At 37.9% G+C, this 20,370-nt stretch overlaps 1 protein-coding gene across 1 annotated transcript in view; it reads right to left on the bottom strand.

Annotated features, from left to right (window-relative positions):
* SLC41A2 (solute carrier family 41 member 2) overlaps nt 1-20,370 on the bottom strand; it is a 167,112-nt gene that overhangs the window by 84,064 nt on the left and 62,678 nt on the right. The window contains exons 3-5 of the mRNA XM_004373780.3: nt 11,867-11,974; nt 4,829-4,900; nt 1,240-1,384 (exon numbers count right to left, since the gene is read on the bottom strand). Of these exons, the coding sequence (XP_004373837.1) occupies nt 1,240-1,384; nt 4,829-4,900; nt 11,867-11,974 (325 nt within the window). The remainder of the gene's footprint in view (nt 1-1,239; nt 1,385-4,828; nt 4,901-11,866; nt 11,975-20,370) is intronic.

Below are 20,370 nucleotides of genomic sequence, written 5' to 3' on the forward strand. Positions count from 1 at the left end.
TAGAGGTCTCATACAATATTTGTCCTTTTGTGATAGACTTATCTCACTCAGCATAATATCCTCCAGTGTGATCCATGTTATAAGATGCTTCACAGATTCATCATTGTTTTTAACCGGAAATTTAATTTTCTAATAGCTTAACTTCACTCTCTTTGACCATTCAATGGTCAAATTAACTCCATTCGACACTAGTATTTCTATACAAGGACAAGAAACTACTCCTGAAATAATTTAAGTATTAAAACAAAATGCTTGCAAATATTTTGCAAATCAAGTCTTCATGTTAATAAGATTCCCTACCTTCCCTGAACCTAGTTTCGTTGTATAATCACCTGGCATGAGAATCTTCCATTTTAAACTTTGCTAGTGATAAGAGGATGGGAAGATGGCAATTATAAAATAAAAAGAATCATGTCTTTATGATTATTTTTCCATAATAAGCTAGTCCTCTAATGGAAAACTGACATAGATAAATAAATACTGAGAAAGAAAATCCTACTGAAAAATTCTGTTCTAGTTAATTTTTAAAACCTTCTGGCTCTTTAAAATTTTATAGCCAATAATACGCTGTGTTAAGCATAAAGTTATATTTGTATTGCCACAGAAAAAGTGAAGAATTTTTTTTTTTTTAAATCTGAAACTTTAAAAATTTTTAACAGAAAGACTGACTGCTTTTGAAACTCAGAATTCCTGGAATACTTGATATTGCTCAAATGACAAGCTAGTAAATACCCTGCATGATTTCCAGAAAGGAGTTTCTCAATTAATTTAACTTGAGAAACAAATATCTAGGCTATTTTCCTGATCTTGTTTGGGGGCTGCACCAGGGTACCTAAAGCCTGGAGACAACCTCAAAAAGCCTGTTCTACACAAAAGTTTACAAGTAATAAAATATAAATGTAACTGAAATAATTAAGGTGTTTTTAAAATTTGTAGGTAACTTTTCTCTGTTGTAGTTAGACAAGGACAGTGAAACCTGTGAGAGGCAGAACTTGAGGGGACTGTCTTGTTTTTCTGGGCCCTGCAAGTTTTCCACCTTTGACAGAGTGCAGTCTTACCACTTTTCCATCACTTGTTTTAGTGACGAATATTTCAATGTTCCTTCTCTGATAGGTTTCCACCTTACACAGGTTCCGGCTTTCTCAGGCTTCACTGTATCATTTAAACAAAAATAGCCATCATCTTGAAAAATACATAAGTTGAAAAGAGAGTAGAGTACACATTACTGAATTCACTTACCCTGCAGAAGAGATGCAATGAAGGCAGTTGCTACACTGCTGGAGCACAAAAGTATGGAATGATCGAGGTAGTATTTTCCCTCTGGAATCCAGCCCAATATAATGGCCGCCACAGCTGCTAGAAAACCAACTACTGTTGCCTGAACCTAAAAAGAAGTTTATAAAATCCATCTGAATTATTCATTTTTAAAACATATCTTTTACTTAATTATGTAAATATCACATGTAAGAAGTCAGAAGAAAGTACTGCATATGACATTTGAGCACCTTTTAAAGAAGCTACTGTATTTTAGTTTTAATATTGTCAAACTGTCCTGATTCGTGGGCAATTGGTATGGAATGGGGTTCAAGAATGGGAATTTTTAACAAGCACCTCAAGTTAGTTTGATGTTGTCATCCACAGACCATCTAATATAAAACTGCCTTAAGACTGAAAAGTAAATCTGACTCTATAGGCAGTACTGGCAAGAGATTGAATTTTATCATAAAATGATAGGAGTCCTGACTCACATCCCATCTATGACTCCTGGCTCTACCACTTATCTTTACCGCAAGTTATTTAAATTCATTCATTCAACAAGTATTTATTTAGAATCTACTATGTACACATGGGGTTGCCATGAGTTGGAAAGGCAACTGTTTTTTGTTTGTTTGTTTGTTTGTTTTTAATGAACAAGGTGCTATACTTGGTGTTAGGCTATATGGTGGTCAAAATCGACTTATTATCTACTCTCAGGCAGCTCTTGGTCAATGGAAGAAATTAAAAAATGACCTAACAAATAATCACTATCATCATAAATGTTATAAAAACATCAGTTCCTAATCTGTAAGAGTGACAACGACAATATCAAACTCGAAAGGATCATTTTGAGACTTTAAAAAATTACATAGTATAAAAGTGTATCCCACAGTGCTGCCACAAATAAACACTCAAAAAAATTGTAACTAAAAAAAAGTAACACTGACGTGAACTCTTGGAACCAGATTAGTAGAATGTCAGAAGTAAAACAAACCCTAAGGGACTCTTAACTGTGTTTGTATCATGCACCCCTTTGACAATCTGGTGAGAACGTTATAGAATAGAGATCCTTTTCTTTAGGAAAACACAGAGGGACTCAATATTTTGAGCTGAATTGCTGGGTGCTCACAGACTCTCTGAAGCCAACCCATGTACTGGAATGCAAAACTCTTGATGAAGAACCCCTGAAGTAGTCTGATTCTGTCATATAGTCCAGATGTCCTAGATTCCAGTCCCTGACCTTTCACTACAGCTCCTGTTGATGTTACCTATAGTTTCAGAGCTGAGATTCAAGCTGTAAGCACCATTAGAAGAGATTCGTATGAGGGAATCTGCCAAGGACCACTTAATAGCCAGAGGACCAGAACACACACCCCAGCAAGGACAAGCCTCAGCGTCCTCTGTTCTTTCCATCTTTCCTCGCCTCTATCTTCCATACCCAGTCTCCAGGCAGAAGAGCCTTATGCCAGCCCACCTCACTCGCCTTCCCCATGCTCATCTACTCCTTTATAAGCTATAGTAGGTGCAGCCTCAAGGAGAATGCCCCCTCATACACACACACCTCCTTTTCTTTTCCCTTCTGCCTTTGTCCATTGGTGATTTGGCTCCAACCACTTGCTACCTCACTGGCTGGCACCAGTTGTTTCCTGATTGTCCTGTGGGGGGTTCCCTGTTTCTCATACATCCTTGGTGGAGTGAGGCAGACAAAGGCAGAGTCTCTGGCTAGGGCAACGACCTGCTGCTATCGAGTTGCTTCCAACTCACAGAGACCCTACAGGACAGAGCAGAACTGCCCCATAGGGTTTCCAAGGAGCTTCTGCTGACCTTTTGGTTAGCAGCCATAGCTCTTAACCACTAAGCCACCAGAGTTTCCCTAGGGCACCTAGGATCAGCAAATCTCCAGCCATCTCACTCTGGCTTCCAACCTAACCAACAGCTGCAGGAAGAGAGGATAAGTAGGGAAGAGTAGAGACTAAAAGTAAAAGCTGACATGGAAATTAACAGAATGATTTGATGAATAGTTTGTCCTACAATTTATACTACTTGGTTAGACTTTAGGGTATTTAAAGAATAAAATGAAATATATTGTCAAAGTTCTATTTATTTATTACAGTACCCTAAAAAATCAAACCAAACCTGTTTACACTGAGTTGATTCCAACTCATAGTGACTGACTGGTTGTTAAATATTTTGAGTACTACCCCTCCATACACTCTTGCAATTTCAAGCTGAAAAGGACCATAGACATCTCTAATATAATGCTGTCATTTAAAAGAAGAGGAAAGTAAAGCTCAGAAAGGTTAAGTAAATTAAAAAATGTTATATGGCCAATTAATGTTACAGCCGTGGCTAGATCTATGTAGAGTTTTCTTATTTCCAACCCTGAGATCTTAGAAGCAGTACTCAGATATTAAAAAACAGCTCATATTGCAAAAATTCCTTTGTTTCTTTGTCTTCAAAATGCATTAAATGAACTTGTCTTTCCTGTAACCATGTTCTCAACATTATGTCATCACTGAGCTAACATTAAAATTAGTGTGCATTTCCAAAAAAAAAAACAGACTTACTGATCTGACATAGAGTGGAAAAACCCTGAGAGCATGCCCTGAGAGCGTGGCCTCTGGACACCCTTTTAGCTCAGTAATGAAGTCACTCCCGAGGTTCACCCTTCAAGCCAAACATTAGACAGGCCCATAAAACAAAACAAGACTAATGGGGCACAACAGCCCAGGGACAAGGACAAGAAGGCAGGAGGGGACAGGAAAGCTAGTAACAGGGAACCCAAGGTCGAGAAGAGAAGAATGTTGACATGTCGTGGGGTTGGCAACCAATGTCACAAAACAATATGTGTACTAACTGTTTAATGAGAAGCTAGTTTGCTCTGTAAACCTTCATCTAAAGTACAGTAAAAAATAAAAAATTAGTGTGCATCTCTAGCTTACACTAGCGAGAGAGTTACGAGGAGTACCTGCAGTCTTGTGTTTTGGGGTGTGGGAGAGGGTATGGGAAGAAGAGGAAGAGATATTCACATGAGATCAGAAAGAACTCTAGATAATCTATCTACAATCCAGAGTTAGTGCATATGTAACTGACAATTTAATGTGTTCACTTATATTAAGGCTAATGACATCAACAAATTAAGAAATACTTAGCTTAAACAAACATCTGACCATAATATATTTAAAATAGCTCAGTTTAAATAAACAGATGGTTTACCTTAAAAAATCAAAGTAGAAAAATAGCACCTAAGCAATGAAGCGCTAAATATTTATTTGTATTAAAATTCTAGTTCTCTTATATATTTATGATAGAAAATGTTTTATATGTTTTTCTATATTTTGCATATTATATTGCTTTCAAATTAGGAAGAACCTGATCAGTGCCTAGAGAATAAGTAACTTTCACAGGTCATGGGTGTGTTTATTCCATCACTTTTTTAAGGTACTAAATTATTTTTTTGGTGTCCTTAAAATAAATGGTAGGCTTAATAGTAATAAAATTTACTCCATTTTTATGCATAACAAAAAATATGTAAACACAAGATCTATAAACAAACATAGATATCACTTACCTGTTTTAAGGCCAAGTTGCCAATTATTAGGTTCCACTTTTCAATGGGTGAATCCATCTTCCCAACATTTACCTGTTAATAAGCATATTTTCATATATTACTGTGTAATCTGTATGTTGTCTGCTCTGTTTAAACATCACATGAAGTGTTAAAGCCAAAGATAATTCTTAGTAAATCCAATGAGCTCACACTGTACTTTCTAAAAAATCCAGTCATGCTTCTAACATTCAGTTTCTCTGAGATGTTTATGAAAAAAAAGTTTTCTTTTTTTACTTAATTAACTAGCTCACAAGAACTAATGGACCACTTGGTACTATTCACCTGCCCACTGGTGTTATTTTACAACTAATAACATCAGGTGTCATTCTAATATGCCAAGTTTTGGGTACTGAGGACCAACATAAATAATCACATAATTTTAAGCTGCAGGCATTTAATTCCACATCATGAAACTAATGCAATTTGAAGAATTACTGACAAAAAAACAAATACAAACAAATCATTCATATGGACATAATTTAGAGTCATGACTAAAGCTGATTACACAGAGCCTGGATCATCTCAATGCACCCTTGTTAGCAACAGAAAAATTCATTCAGTTCACATATGAATTTTGATCTTGTACCTCGCTATTAAAATTTATACATCTTTCTGCTAAGCAGAAGAATACTCTCCAGTTGCTCTATAAGCTAAATCATACTTATAAATCACTCAGGATTCAAAAAATGTATGTCCAAATCTGGCAAGTTTTCTAATGCAGTCATTCTGGAAAGCAATGAACAAATTATTAAAAATACTACACTGAACTGAGTTTTAATTATTCATGATATGCTTGGTCATGAAGATTTTCAAATGTAAAATATATATATATAGGTGAATGAGTAGAGTTGGAAATATATAAGGGTTGGCTCAATGGTTGAGCACTTGGCTGCTAACCAAAAGGTCAATGGTTCAAATCCACCAGCTGCTCCCCAGGGGAAAGACCTGGTGATCCTCTCCTGTGAAGATTATAGTCTAGGAAAACCTATGGGGCAGTTCTACTCTGTCACATGGGGTCGCTATGAGTCAGAATTGACTTGATGGTACACAACAATAACATTTATGGGTAGTTTTACCCATGGCTTCAGACTGGCAGGTTAAGTACTAACATCAACATTTCTTCTATTGGCCAATTTGGAAAACATTCTATTCTGTAACCTCACTCTGGACTTTAGTCTCAAATACCTGGCAAATGCAAATATTGGGACTTCTCAGTGTTTCAGAATTATTATTCATGCTGTGTTTGTATATTTCTTTTCTAAGCCTGGGAATCTAAATTATTGAGGAAATTCAACGTTTATTGCACTAGTAACCTGTGTCATTCCTCAAATGAACAGTAAGGTACAAGCAATGTTTAAAAAGTGAACCTAACTCTGGTTTAGAGTTCAAGAAATAGGTATGAGAGAAATTAGTGTTCTTTTTCAATAACTTTTAGAAAAATGTCTATAGCTATGAGAAGCAATCTAAAACGATTCCAAGAAAAAAGTATAAGATGCCGAGACTCCAGGATTTCTTAGTGATCAATGGAGACATGCATACATTTTGTTGTTGTGTACCATCGAGTTGACTTTTGACTCATAGAGACCCCATGTGACAGAGTCAAACTGCCCCCATAGGGTTTCCTAGGCTGTAATCTTTATGGGAGCAGATTGCCAGGTCTTTCTCCCGCAGAGCAGCTAAGTGGGTTCAAACAACCAACCTTTTGGCTAGCAGCCAAGAGCTTAACTGTTGTGCCACCAGGGCTCCTTATACATACATTCAGGGTCTACGAAAAGATCAAGAGGTTGGAGTGACAGCATCAATGAGTGCTACACATTTGGTATGCAACTATGCTAGATTGTTAACTTCGTATCACTACAACCAGTCCCTTCTAGGGCCTAGAGTTAGTATTTCTCAAAATTTCCTTCCCTAGACAGTTTCAGGTTACAGTTTGCTAGGGAGAGGAACTTGCATAAAATCTGGACAGCAGAAGTGAAGCAGAGGTCAATATCTTTGGAAGGTCTTGGTGGTCAGACACGGCATCCGAATCTCTGTTCCGCAATGCGTGGCTTTCTTCCCCTGCTCCAGTGCTGCAGGCTGTTTCTCTGATCTTCCACCACAGATCTTTGCCTCCCCCGCTTCTCCCACATTTGTGTAAGCCCAGATTCCTCTATTATTCTTTAATTACTTATCACCACACTACATATAGTGGCTCTGTTTTCCTGATCAAACCAACCCAGACTGACAGAGGAACCTTAGACTATCGTTTAATTCAACTAATTCAGTTAATCTGTTTCATAAATGATGAAGATCTAGAAGTCTCTGAATATGCATACCTTTTAGTAGAAGATAAATAACAGCAAATTAAAACAACGTTTGATGTGTAGTAAATAAAAAAAAACCCTCATATATAATAACTTTTTACAAAGACTTTTAGAAATAAAAATAAAAAAAATTAAATAAAAATGTTGACCAAAATTTACCTAGTTAGAGAAAATAGATATGATATGGGCATGCATTGGAGTGATGCGGAGAGACACAGAAAAATTACCTTTCTTGCCTCCTTCTTATAAAACTGCACCAGTAGGGTGGCTGACCCACCCTACTGTCCAGTGGCCTAGGGTTTTTTCAGAAGTAGAGAGGGAGAAGCATAAGCGTTCTGTCTAAGGCCTTTGCTAAACCAAAAGCAACCAAACCCATTGCCATTGAGTAGATTCCGACTCATAGCGACCCTATAGGACAGAACAGAACTGCCCCATAGGGTTTCCAAGGAGCATCTGGTGGATTCAAACTGCCAACCTTTTGGTTAGCAGCTGAGCTCTTAACCACTGCACCACCAGGGCCTTCGCTAGGCCTACTTTATTAGAGTAGTTGATCTGATTATGCTCAGCTAGAGAAAACCAAGAACCTGGAAGGTAATAAATTATCATAGGGCATGATCTGGTGAAGACTTGCTATAGAGCAAAGAATTACTTAAATACTGTATATTTTAAAGTACTAGAAAAATAGGCCAACATTTTGGCAGAGGCACTAGATAGTTTTGGGGCAAGAGTAGAGCTCAGTAGCCAGAGACTGAAGATGTGTTATGTTTGGCCAACACAATGGTTTTAAGATTTTTTAATCTGAATGCCTTTAGCTGGAGTCCTACTTCTCTTGCTTTTACAATTCCCACTTCCTTACTCTTCACAAAAATGTATGTTACTTATGTGGACCCTGAGGCATTTGAGGTAGGATTTAAGATTTATTGAGACTAAAGGTAATAACTGAGTTAGGATGACCTCAAAATTACAGATTTGTAAATATAACTACTTCACTTGATACTAGGAAAAAAACAACATGAGTTTAATATGTAAATAAATACTTGGAATAAGAGTGGTGAAAGGCTCCATTAAAGTATTAGTCTTAAAAAAATCAAGTATTAAATATATACATCAAAAAATGAGTATATAAAAATAAACCATACACCAATGTTCATTGCAGCACTATTCACAAGAGCCAAAAGACAAAAACAATTTAAATGTCCATCAACAGATAAACAGACAAACAAAATGTGACACATACATATAATGGAATATTACTCTGCCATAAAGAGAAATGAAGTCCTGATACATGCGACAACACGGATAGTCCTTGAAAACATTATGAAATAAGTTAGTCACAAAAGGACAAATATTATATGATCCCATTTATATGAAACAGGCAAATGTATAGAGACCATAGTTTATTAGTGGCTATCAGGGATTGGAGGGAGGGGGAAAAGGGGAGTCTCAGCTTAGGGGACACTGAATTTCTGTTAATATTGTGGTGAAATTATTTGGAAACGAATAGCGGTGGTGGTTGACAACATCATGAATATAACCAGTGTAAGTGAATTGTACACGTAAAAAATGTTGAATTGGCAAATGTTTTGTTATAAATATTTTGACCATGATAAAAGAATTAAATCAATCAACCAACCAACCAGAAAGTTAACCACTGTGTGATTTGTTTATGGATGATTTTTATTGTCTTCTTTGTTGTTTAGTAGTACTGATATAATTAGAAATTTCATTTAATCGGTGAATTTTTAAAATTGGCAATTAGAAAAAGAAATAATCTCAGCTTTTGTCTAAATGTAGATTCTACAATGTAAATGACTTTAAAATGCAGAAAATATTAAGATGAAAACCATAATATAAACTAAGAACACCTTGAAAATATGAGGAACTGGAAGCCATCTAAAGAGTGCCTTATACATACACCAAAAACCAAATCCGTTGCCGTTGAGTCGATTCTGACTCATAGCGACCCTACAGAACAGAGTAGAACTGCCCCATTGAGTTTCCAAGGAGTGCCTGGTGGATTCGAATTGCCGACCTTTTGGTCAGCAGCCGTAGCTCTTAATCACTACGCCACCAGAGTTTCCACCTTGTACACAGTGAGGTATGAAACATTTGGGAGACAGTAAGAGGAAGAATGAAAAAGTGAAAGGGAGGACAGGAAAAGTTTAACCCCTCACAGGTCCAGAGAGAAATGACTACTCCTGGTCATTAATTTCATCTAATCCATTAGCCAATTCTGTCTGCTCTATCTTAAAATTAGTTCCAGAATCCAACTACCTCTTACTACACTGGTGGCTATCTCCCTAATCCAAGCCAACATCATCTTTAGGCTATATTATTGCAACAGACTTTCAACTGGGCTCCTTGCTTCAGTCCTTGGCCCCCTCAAGCTCTGACCCAATAAAATAGTCAAAATAATCTGTTACAAATATCCATCAGATCACATCACCCCTCTGTTTGCAACCTTCAATGGCTTTCCCTCTCACAATATAATAGCCAAAGTCATGTGATTTCCCCCCCTCACTCTGTCCCAGCCTACTGGCCTCCATAACATTCATCTACCACAGAGACTCTCAAACTTTAACATGTATTAGAATCATCTGGAAAGCCTGTAAAATACAGATTGCTAAACCATACCCTCAGTTTCTGATTCAGTAGCTCTGGAGTGGGGCCTGAGAATTTGCATCCTACGTTCCCAGGGGATGGCGATGCTGCTAGTCGGGAGACCACCTTTGAGAACCACTGATCTAACACATCAAGCTGAGTCCTGCCTCTGGGCCTTTGCATTGCCTGGGACACTCTTCTCTCAGCTCAGAATTTCTAATCAGCTTTGTTGTTCCCACACTTAAATATGAACAGACAACTAAATATAAATAGACATTTGAGGAAAATACCTAACACAAAACACAAACAATGTAACAAAAAAGACGAAGATTAAATTCACCTTTATTCAGTTTTCATACTGAAACATCTGATCAAATCAAAATATCTGGTCAAATTAAACAAAGAATTTCATTTACAGCATATTCCTTTTTAAGCAGAATGCCTTCATTATGGTCTGTTTCAAAATAGATAACCAAAAACCAAACCTGTTGCCGACAAGTCAATTCTGACTCACAGCAACCCTGCAGGGTAGGGCAGAACTGCCCCAAAAGGTTTCTAAGGCTGTAATCTTTACGGAAGCTGACTGTCATATCTTTCTCCCGTGGAGGAGTTGGTGGGTTCAAACTGCTGATCTTTCCGTTAGCACTCGAGTGCTTAACCACTGCGCCACCAGGGCTTCTTCTCAAAATGGATAGGTACATTAAATCTATTATTTGGATCTAAATAAATGCTAGAAAACGCTCAAGAATGGTGCTATTAAAAATATTTTCTTTGAGGTAAGCTAGCCAAAATTTTAGTTTTCCTAGCAAAGTTATCAAGTTGCTTAAGTATTTGTATGCTTAACTCTATTTATAAGAATAAAGTTCATTTTCCAACAAAATGAAACAAAAGCCACATTTCAACTTCCATTCTAATAACCTTCTTTTCCCTCAAATGTTGCTGCTTTTGTTTTTCAAGACCTCTTCTTTAGTCTCCTCTCCTGCCAAAACGCCTTTCCGACTGAGTTTTAGCTAGGTAATCAGTTCCTATAACATAATGCAAGTGTAGACCACTGGGAAAAGATGGCAACTGGAAAACAACTCAGTGAAACGTACATTCTACCACCGCCCGTCTATCAGTTTGTTATACTCTGGTGGCTTGCATGTTGCTATGACGCTGGACACTATGCCACTGGTATTTCAAATACCAACAGGGTCCTCCATGGTTGGCAGGTTTCAGTGAAGCTTCCAGACTAACACAGACTAGAAAGAAAGTCCTGGTGATCTACTTCTGAAAACTAGCCAATGAAAACCTTATGGATCAAAATAGAGCACTGTCTGATTCAATTGCATTGGACATATCAGCAGAAGGGATCAATCAATAGCAAGAGGAAGACATCCCGTTTGGTGAAGTAGAGGGCCAAAGCAGGTGTGGGGGACCCTCAGTGAGAGGGACTGGCACAATAGCCATAACAATGGACTACAACAGACTGGTGATTGTGAGGATGGTGTAGGACCAGGCAATGTTTTGTCCTGTTGTACATAAAGTCTGCATCAGTTGGAGTCAACGGCAGCTAACGAACAACAATGTACGTCATGATATACCTAACTATATATAAGTACAGATTTCAGCTATAGAAGGATCTACAGCAAAATGTTAATAGTGGTTATCTATAGACAGAGAATTGGATCTAGTTTATAATTTTTTCTTTATTATTATTTTTTTAACAATTTTGGGGTTTTATTATAAGCATATGTTACTTTTACATCACAAAAAGTTTAAGTATCAACCAAGCAACCATCCAATCATGAAAAATCTCAACATCTGACTTACCCCATGTCTTAAATGCTGACGGTAATTGCCAGAATATTCTGACATAAAAGGAGGCGAAGTATACTGTTACTTCTCAGGATAAAAGAGAACATGGACTTCTCAGATTAGAAAATCTAATCTGATTTTCAGGTTATATCAGACATAACTAATTCAGCATAGCCCTGAGTGATCCAGAAATTTATCAAAGGACTGGGAAAAAACATTTTTTCCTGGTACAAGTTCTCCTTAGTAGAGAGAGATAGCATAAGTAATATACATACTTTGAGGTGGGAAAAAAACTTACTGCAGTGGACAATCTGGATGCCAAAGTCATTTCCAAGTTCCCTTTGAGACCAAGAAGTGCAGGAACTAAAATGAAGACTTCTGTTACTTTTCTGAATACCTCCCAGTGCTATAAGAAAAACAAAAAAATTTCTGATACAGTTAAAAACACTTTAGAACAAAGACAGTTTTAAACTTCCCAGCCTTTTTTCTAACTTTGCATCTGCGTCTGGAATGACTACAGGTCATTTACCCAGTGAACATTCAGCATAACCCCCTTCTCCTGGGCTTTGAAGCCTTGAGTTACTTTAGAAGATTTAGCTAGAGTTGGACTGACAGCTAATATAGTCATTACATCCCATTCTACATCTAGCTTGCTAAACAACCCCGAGTTTCTTAAATTTTGCTTTATCTCTTTATGATGGAAAGAGGCAGTATGGCTAGTGCTTAAGGAGCACAGATCCTGGAACCAGACAACCTGGATTTGAATCCTGGTTCTAAAATTTACTATACAACCCCACAGAAAATTGCAGTAGTGTTATTATCTAATTTAATAAATGGGGAAATGAAGAACAGAGAAATCAAATGATTTTCCCAAAGGAGAAAAGACGGGACTAGAGTTGACAGCAGGAGTTCTGAGCAGTACCATGTTCTGGTCCCCATTCTAGGCTCCGAGGTGACAGGTTCCAGAGCACAGAATCATAAACAGAGTACTAAACTGGCAACTAAAAGATCTGGGATCCTAGGCATGGATCTGTCAACCTGGCTGTGTGATCCCAGATGAGTCGTGTACCTTTCTGATCTCAATTTCCTTCACCATGAAATGAAGATAATATCTGCCCTGTCAAGCCTTCAAAGAATACTATGATAATGAAATAGCAGATAGTAAAGTGTTTTCTATACTGACAAGACCATACAGATATAAAGCTGTATTTTACAAATGTTATTTCAAGGTGATTTTCCCATTAAGAGACTTCATAGACTAAGTATAATAACTTTATGCCAAAAAGGATAGAGAACACACAAGTACAATTTAAATCCATCAGCTAAATGAGAGGAAAATTCAATTTGTCCCCAGTGTTTTCCTAGAGGCTGTTTCAAATAAATATAACTAGGGCCTAAAGAGAGTTTAGGAAATGATCAGTCTTGGGTAAAATCCTGATTCAAAGAATTCCTAAGAGAATCCCTCCAGGGTTCAAGACAATTCAGGACGGACCTGAAAAGGCACTGGGCATCCAGAATCGCCTCACTCCAGAACGTCAGATCCTTTAACCTGTCAAAAAACTACAAACAATTTTATCTATGTTTTATGATGGGTGAAGACTTCTGGTGTGCTAATGGAATATGGGTCCTTCAGAGATGATGGTGGTGATGGTGGTGATGACTATGATAACAACAGATAATAATTATTATTATGGAGTACCAAGTTTCGGTTTAAAGTGATGGAGAAATCACACTGATTAAGGGTGGGGTTGCACAGGAATTAATGTAACTGCTGTCAATAAGTTGTACACCTGTAAAAAGTAGAATTGGCAAAAGTCGTATGATAAATTTACAACGACGACAACAAAAAGAGCAGCTGCTGAGGCTGCTTATGTACAGCCAAAAACCTCATGGGATTTGATTCCTTGGTGTGGAGGTTTAGGGTCATGGTTTCATGGGACATCCCAATTAATTGGCCTAATAACATGTTTTGTGCTTCTGTTCTACCTCCTAGTTCACTGCATAGTGCTTGGGGTCTTAAAAGCTTGCAAGCGGCCATCCAAGGCACAACAATTTGTCTCTAATTCGCTTGGAGCAACAGATTTAAAAAAGGGGAGTCAGGAATAGGAGGAAATGGAATGTGTAGTTAATTGCCTCCATCAACAACTACCTCCGCCATCAGACCAGAAGAACTGGATGGTGCCTGGCTACCATTACTGAACATTTCAATCAAAGATTCTATAGAAGAATCTTGATCAAAAGAGTGAAAATGCAGAACAGAATTTCAAATTCTCATGGAATCCAGACGTTCTGGAGCCATGGATGCTGGATGAACCCCCAGGACTATTGCTCTGAGCTAATCTTTAAACCTTAAACCAAAAATATCCCCTGAAATCTTCTTAAAACTAACCAATAGTTTAGCTTAACTAGTAAAGAATGTCTGCCTTGAGCATTATGCTCTTTTAAGATCTATCTATATGAGATCAAAAGGAGACCTGGGGGCTCAGTAGGTAAAGCCACCAGCAGTTCGAAACCACCAGCAGCTCCTTGGGAGAAAGATGTGGCAGTTGGCTTCTGTAGAGAGTTACAGCCTTGGAAATCCTATGGGGCTGCAATGAGTCGGAATCAACTCAGCAGCGGTGGGGTTTTTTGGTTTATATGGAATCAGACTGACAACACTAACTCAAAAGATTGGATAGGAAACTTAGGGGGCAGTGAGTTTATGTTAATGGGGGAAGAACACCTCAGAAAAGGAGAGAGAGAATGGTTGCACAACTTGAAGTATGTAATCAATGTCACTGAACTGTACACATAGAAACTTGAATCGGTTATGTTTTTGCTGTGTATATTCTCAACAACAAAAAATAGATTTAAAATAATAATAATAAATATTAACAATATCTAACATTCACTGAATGACTGCTACATGCTAGGCACTGTCCTTTAGGTTTACTCATTTAATTTTCACAATAAACCTATGAGTAGTATTATTTTTATCAGATCAGAGACAATTCAGGAATACATCTTACCTAATCTATCATTTTAAGATTCCTACCTATATGATTTTAGAACCACCAGAATAATATCAAAATATCTCTATTAGTCACATGCCATCGTATTTACATCTGTTGGAAAGCATTCCTTGGGTTACTACTACTCTTTCCAAGTTCAATTCAAATAAAATACTCCTGTGAAAATTATGAAATTGCTCACAGTTATTAATTATATCAACCTACCTCATGCCAAAGTCTACATTCTTTTCTCTACACCTGCAGAAGTGTACTTGCAGGGGTCCCCAGACATAAACATTTATGTCCTAACAACTTAATAGCCATCTGAAGAAATACAAATAAACTGAAAAAAATGTTTTTGTCATTCTTACATAACCAGGATTATTTACTAATGGTATGTGTGCACCTGTTGAGCACTGCACAATTTCTCAAACCTTGGAATTACAGTCACCTTCATTTCCTGTTCCACATTGACTTCTGTGTGATACTTTACTTCCTTTTCATCACAACAGTCACTGAAAACCAAGCCTTGCAAATATATGTCATTGAAAAGAATGAAGTATAATCTAATGTTGAAGTGTTGAACCACCTTGACCTAGCAGTCTGTGCAGTGTTCAAGAGATGTCGCTGTGTTTCCCTCCAAAATTAAAAACATCCTGCAGCACAGAGTTCACTGTGACACCCTGGGATGTCTAGATTTTGGGAACTGCAGGAATACTGAGAAACAGTATAGCACAGTACTCACAAGAAAAGGCTCTAGAGTTAGATAGAAACAAACAAACAAAAAACAGTTGCCACGGAAACAATTGTGACTCATTGCAACCCCATGCGTGTCAGAGTAGATCTGTGCTCCATAGGGTTTTCAATGGCTGATTTTCCTGAAGTAGTTCACCAGGCCTTTCTTCTGAGGTGCCTCTGGGTAGACCTAAACCACCAACCTTTCAGTTAGCAGTGAGCACGTTAACTCTTTGCACCACTGAGGGACTCCTAGGATGAAATCCTGCCTCTAAAACTTATTGTGTGTGACTTGGTCAAACTAGGCTTTACTTCTTCATCTAGAATAGGGAGATAAATGTACCCACCCCATAAGGGTGTGCTCAGGACTGTGCCAAACGTTGTAACGAATAACAATGATTCAGCGCTTATTAGCTATAACATCAAGGTATATTATCAGTTAATTTTCCTGTCGACAGGAGGTAATGCAGAAAAGAGTCCAGAAGGGGAACGCTGAGGTGGCTACTGCCAAAAATAAATTTCACCTATTTACAAATTTGAACTTGATACAGACATGGAAGTCTAAACTCCCCATGGGGCTTCGTGGGTGTGGGTGTGGCCACAGCTTTTTTGTACTGTTTGGTTGGAGTAGACCAGTTATTATACAAAAGTTTTCTGTCCTCCTAGGCTGCCCCTTTCCTGGTCCTCTGGCCAGAGAAAGCAGAATTTTGTTGGAGCTTTTTGTGTTTGCGTCCATTGGCATTTCCAGATTGCTAACTTCTTCAGCTCCAAGACTGAGAGAAATGAGGCAAAAAGAAAACCCAGAGAACTCACCACTGTGAGTTGTTTCCCTAGTTCCAACGTCTCTAGCCAGTCTGCTTTCTTCTCTCTACCTTTCAGAGTTTTCTTATGTTTGTTTTATATAAAATTTCCAGAGTTTTTAGTTTACTTAATGGGAGGAATAAGTAAAAGAATGTCCACTCTGTCTCACCAAAAATGGAAGTCCACGTATTGCTTTTTGAATAAAAAACAGAACCATTACATCAGATGAAGTGCTGTTACATAATAGTTGAGGTCACAGAAACATTGAAAGGTACTTTATCTTTAATACAAACTCCAAAACTATAGCTATATTTTATAAAGGGTACAAACATGGTGATGTCATTCTAGCTTTAACTGAGACACTGGTGACAAAAATTACTCTAACATTGATATTGCCCTTTTACCTTTCCTTTGCACTTTTAAAACACTGGTATTTATCCACAAAACTTCAAACAAAGCAGCCTTTTCCTCTCTGATCTACTTTCCACATCAGAAGAGTAACCCCAAAAAAACCAAACCTGTTGCTGTTGAGTCAATTCCAACTCATAGCAACTCTATAGGACAGAGGAGAACTGCGCCATTGAAGTTTCCAAGGCCATAATATTTAAGGAAGCAGAATGCCACATTTTTTCGCTCCTTTTGGTTAGTAGCAGATGGCTTAACCACTGCACCACCCTCTCAAAATTCCAGGATTAGAAATATAACTCAGGAATATTGCACCATTCAATCTGAATTCTGAAACACACACACTGCAGTAGCAGTAGAGTAATAAAACAAGGAATGTTTGAGAGCTATAATATGGTTTATTTCAAAAGATTACTTTTCAGCATTGCAACAAGATTGTCTTCATGAAATATAACAGAATCTCAAGGTTTTGTAGACACCGACTTTTAATAGTACCCTAATGATGAGCATAAATTTACCAGGGAATTATTGTATGTTCCAAAAGTATTAGTTCAGCAAATTTATTACTTATTTTAGGTTGATGAGTAGCTAACACTGACCTTATTTTATAGAATCTTATAATAGAGTTAAGTTTATGGCTAATCCAAGATATGCATACAGCATGTTATTCAGAGAATAGGATTTATCCACAAGAGAGGGCTCTTGTCACTTACCAGTTGTATATTCTCCGGCAAAGCATTTAAAAATCTATTTTTGGTTAGGGAAGAAAAGACAAAGGGCTTGGACTAGGTAATTTCTAAGGATCTTTCCAATTCTTACATTCTATGATTTCAAATGACAAGCTTGGTTTATTGAAATTCAGGAATCCTTTTAATAGATATATATTTGATTTCTTTATTTATTTAACAAGAAGTTATTAAATGTCTGCTCTGTGTGAGACATTAGGCTGAGTACTAAAAGGCGTTTTTTTTTTTTTTTTTTTTTAAAAGATCAGTGGTTCCCAAACTTTAGCGGGTATCAGAATCACTTGGAAGGCTTGTAAAAACAGATTAATGGGCCCCAGCCCTACCTCAGGGCTTGTAATTCAGTAGGTCTAGAATGGGGCCTGCAAACGTGTGCATCTAACAAATCACCAAATGATGCTCATGCCACTGGTCCAGGGAACAGACATTGAAAACCACTGGTTTAGATAACCAGAAAGACCACAGAAGGGCCATGTCCTATACTTGAGGAATAACTAGAGATGTTTTTGTCCTTCTGCACACTTTTCCATCTCATTTCCTTTAACAATACCCACTCCCACTCCTTGGAAAAGAAGTTCAACTCCCATTCTATGAGGTTTTGGTAAGACTGTGAATCTTAGTGCCCACCTGTCCCCAGAGGTAGAAACATAACCCAAACTGAGTTAATCATAGGACCAAATCCCCAGAGTCACATGGACTGGTCTGGTTCAAGGGGTGGGCATGTGATCAGAAAACAGGCCAATTAGAGAGTTCTTGCCTAGAATTTTCCAAATTGAAGGTAGTCTGTAAAACAAGCTAAAAGGATACGACCCCACAGCTGTCAGCAGCTACAAGCAGTAGGAGAGAATGAGGCCAAGAGACAAAACAGAAGTTGAAATGAAAGATAAAATGAGAAGGTAATGATAAAATTAAGTTTCTGATCTAGTCACATCCAAGGTAGACTGTACCCCTGTTCTTTCCAGTTACATGAGATAATGCACTTTCTTTTTTTGCTTGAACTGGAATTAGGTTTCAATTTCTTGCAACAGAAGAGTTCTGACTGGGTTCAATTCAGTCACTTACCAGCTGTGTGACCTTAGGCAAACCATTTAATCTCTAAGCCGCATATGTAAGATGGAAATAGCATCACTGTTATGCGTTGAATTATGTCCCCCAAAAAGATACGTTCAAGCCCTAACCCCCAGTACCTGTGAAGGTGACCTTATTTGAAAATAGGCTCTTTTCAGATGTAATCAAGTAATAGGAGGTTATTAGGGTGGACCCTAATATGACTGGTATTCTTCTGAGAAGAAATAAAGACACACAGGGAAAAGGCCATGTGAAGATGGAGGCAGAAACTGGACTGATGCATCTACAAGCCAAGGAATGCCAAGAACTGCCAGCCCTCACCAAAAAGTTGGAGAAAGGCATGGACCAGATTCTCCCTCAGAAGCAATCAACACTTCTGACACCCTGATTTCAGACTTCTTGCCTCCAGAATGGTTAGAGAATACATTTCTGTTACTTTTAGCCACCTGAAATTTGTGGTACTTTTTATAACAGCCCTAGGAAACTAATAAAATCATCTACCTCAGAAATTCATCATTTAAGTATCAAATGAAATAATTCATATAATGTCTTGACACAGAACACTCAATGAATGACATTTTTTAAAATTTATTGAATAACTGTCTCCCAGGTTCTGTAACTGGTGCTTTACATGCTCTTTTACAAGCTTCTTTAACTAGGGGTGCAAAATGAATAAAGGGATGTTGTAAAGCACAAGGACACGAAAGCAGGTATATGAGTCAGGATTTACTGCAGACAGAACCAATAGGAGATATACAGATACAGACACAGGCATAGACACAGAGATTGATTTAGACTGGTATCGATTTTAAGGAATTTACTCACAGGGTTGTGAGGTGTGGCAAGTTGGAAATCTGTAGGGCAGGCCAGCAGGGATGAAATCAGGCAGGATTTTGTGTTAGAGTCTTGAAGAGAATTTCTTCTTCTCTGGGAAACCTAAGTTTTATCTCAAATTGCTCCTTTCATTGATTAGATGAGGTCCACCCACTTTATTGAGGGTAATCTCCTTTATTTAAAGTCAACTGATTTTAGATGTTAACCATGTCTGTAAAACATCTTTATAGCAACACCTGGATTAGTGTTTGATTAAGTAATTGGGGACCTATGTGCCTAGCCAAGTTGATGATAAGACTATATCATGGTATGTTAGACTGGGACAAGAGAATACGCCTTTGGAAAAAGCTCAAACATGTAAAAGCAGTCATTCTATACCCCTATAGATCTTTCTGGTGCCGCTATAGAATTCCTATAGCACTCACTTTCTACCTCTTGAGGTATTCAGTCATACACTGTAGTTATAACCCATGTATTTGTACTTCCTACTACTAAAGAATTTCTTTACGTTGAGGAGTAATCCATACTGAAGGCTACAGTCTTTGATCTTCATCAGTAAGTGCTTCAAGTCCTCCTCACCTTCAGCAAGCAAGGTTGTGTCATCTGCATATCGCACAGTGTTAATGAGTCTCGCTCCAATCCTGATGCCATTCTTCATACAGTCCAGTTTCTCAGATTATTTGCTCAGCGTACAGACTGCAAAAGTATGGCAAAATGATACAACCCTGACGCACACCTTTCCTGTCTTTAAACCACACAGTATCACCTTATTCTGTTCAAACAACTGACTGTTAATCTACGTACAGGTCCTCATGAGCACAATTAAGCGTTCTGGAATTCCCACTCTTCACATGATGATGGCGCAGGACCAGGCAGTGTTTCGTTCTGTTGTACATAAGGTCACTATGACTTGGAACCAATTTGATGGCACCTAACAACTACTACTGAAAAGGCACAGATATTGGGTTAAAAATTCTGGCTTTGACCAGACTCCTGGCAACACGGCACTCTAGGCAGAACCACCACGCCATCCCTCCACAGCAAAGATCTGAAAAACTAAGCCAAACGGAGAAAAGAGCAATCCTGAAATCCTAAACATCAAATGAAGAGATAAAGAACTCAGCCAAGCACCAAATGGAATAAGAAACTGACAGACAACAGAGAGCAAGGAGACATACATGGAGAGGTACCCTATCAGCTAATGCAGCACAGATCCGCCATCTTGG

This window comes from Trichechus manatus, unplaced genomic scaffold (assembly GCF_000243295.1).
Source record: "Trichechus manatus latirostris isolate Lorelei unplaced genomic scaffold, TriManLat1.0 scaffold00027, whole genome shotgun sequence".
In the NCBI taxonomy this organism is placed as follows: domain Eukaryota; kingdom Metazoa; phylum Chordata; class Mammalia; order Sirenia; family Trichechidae; genus Trichechus; species Trichechus manatus.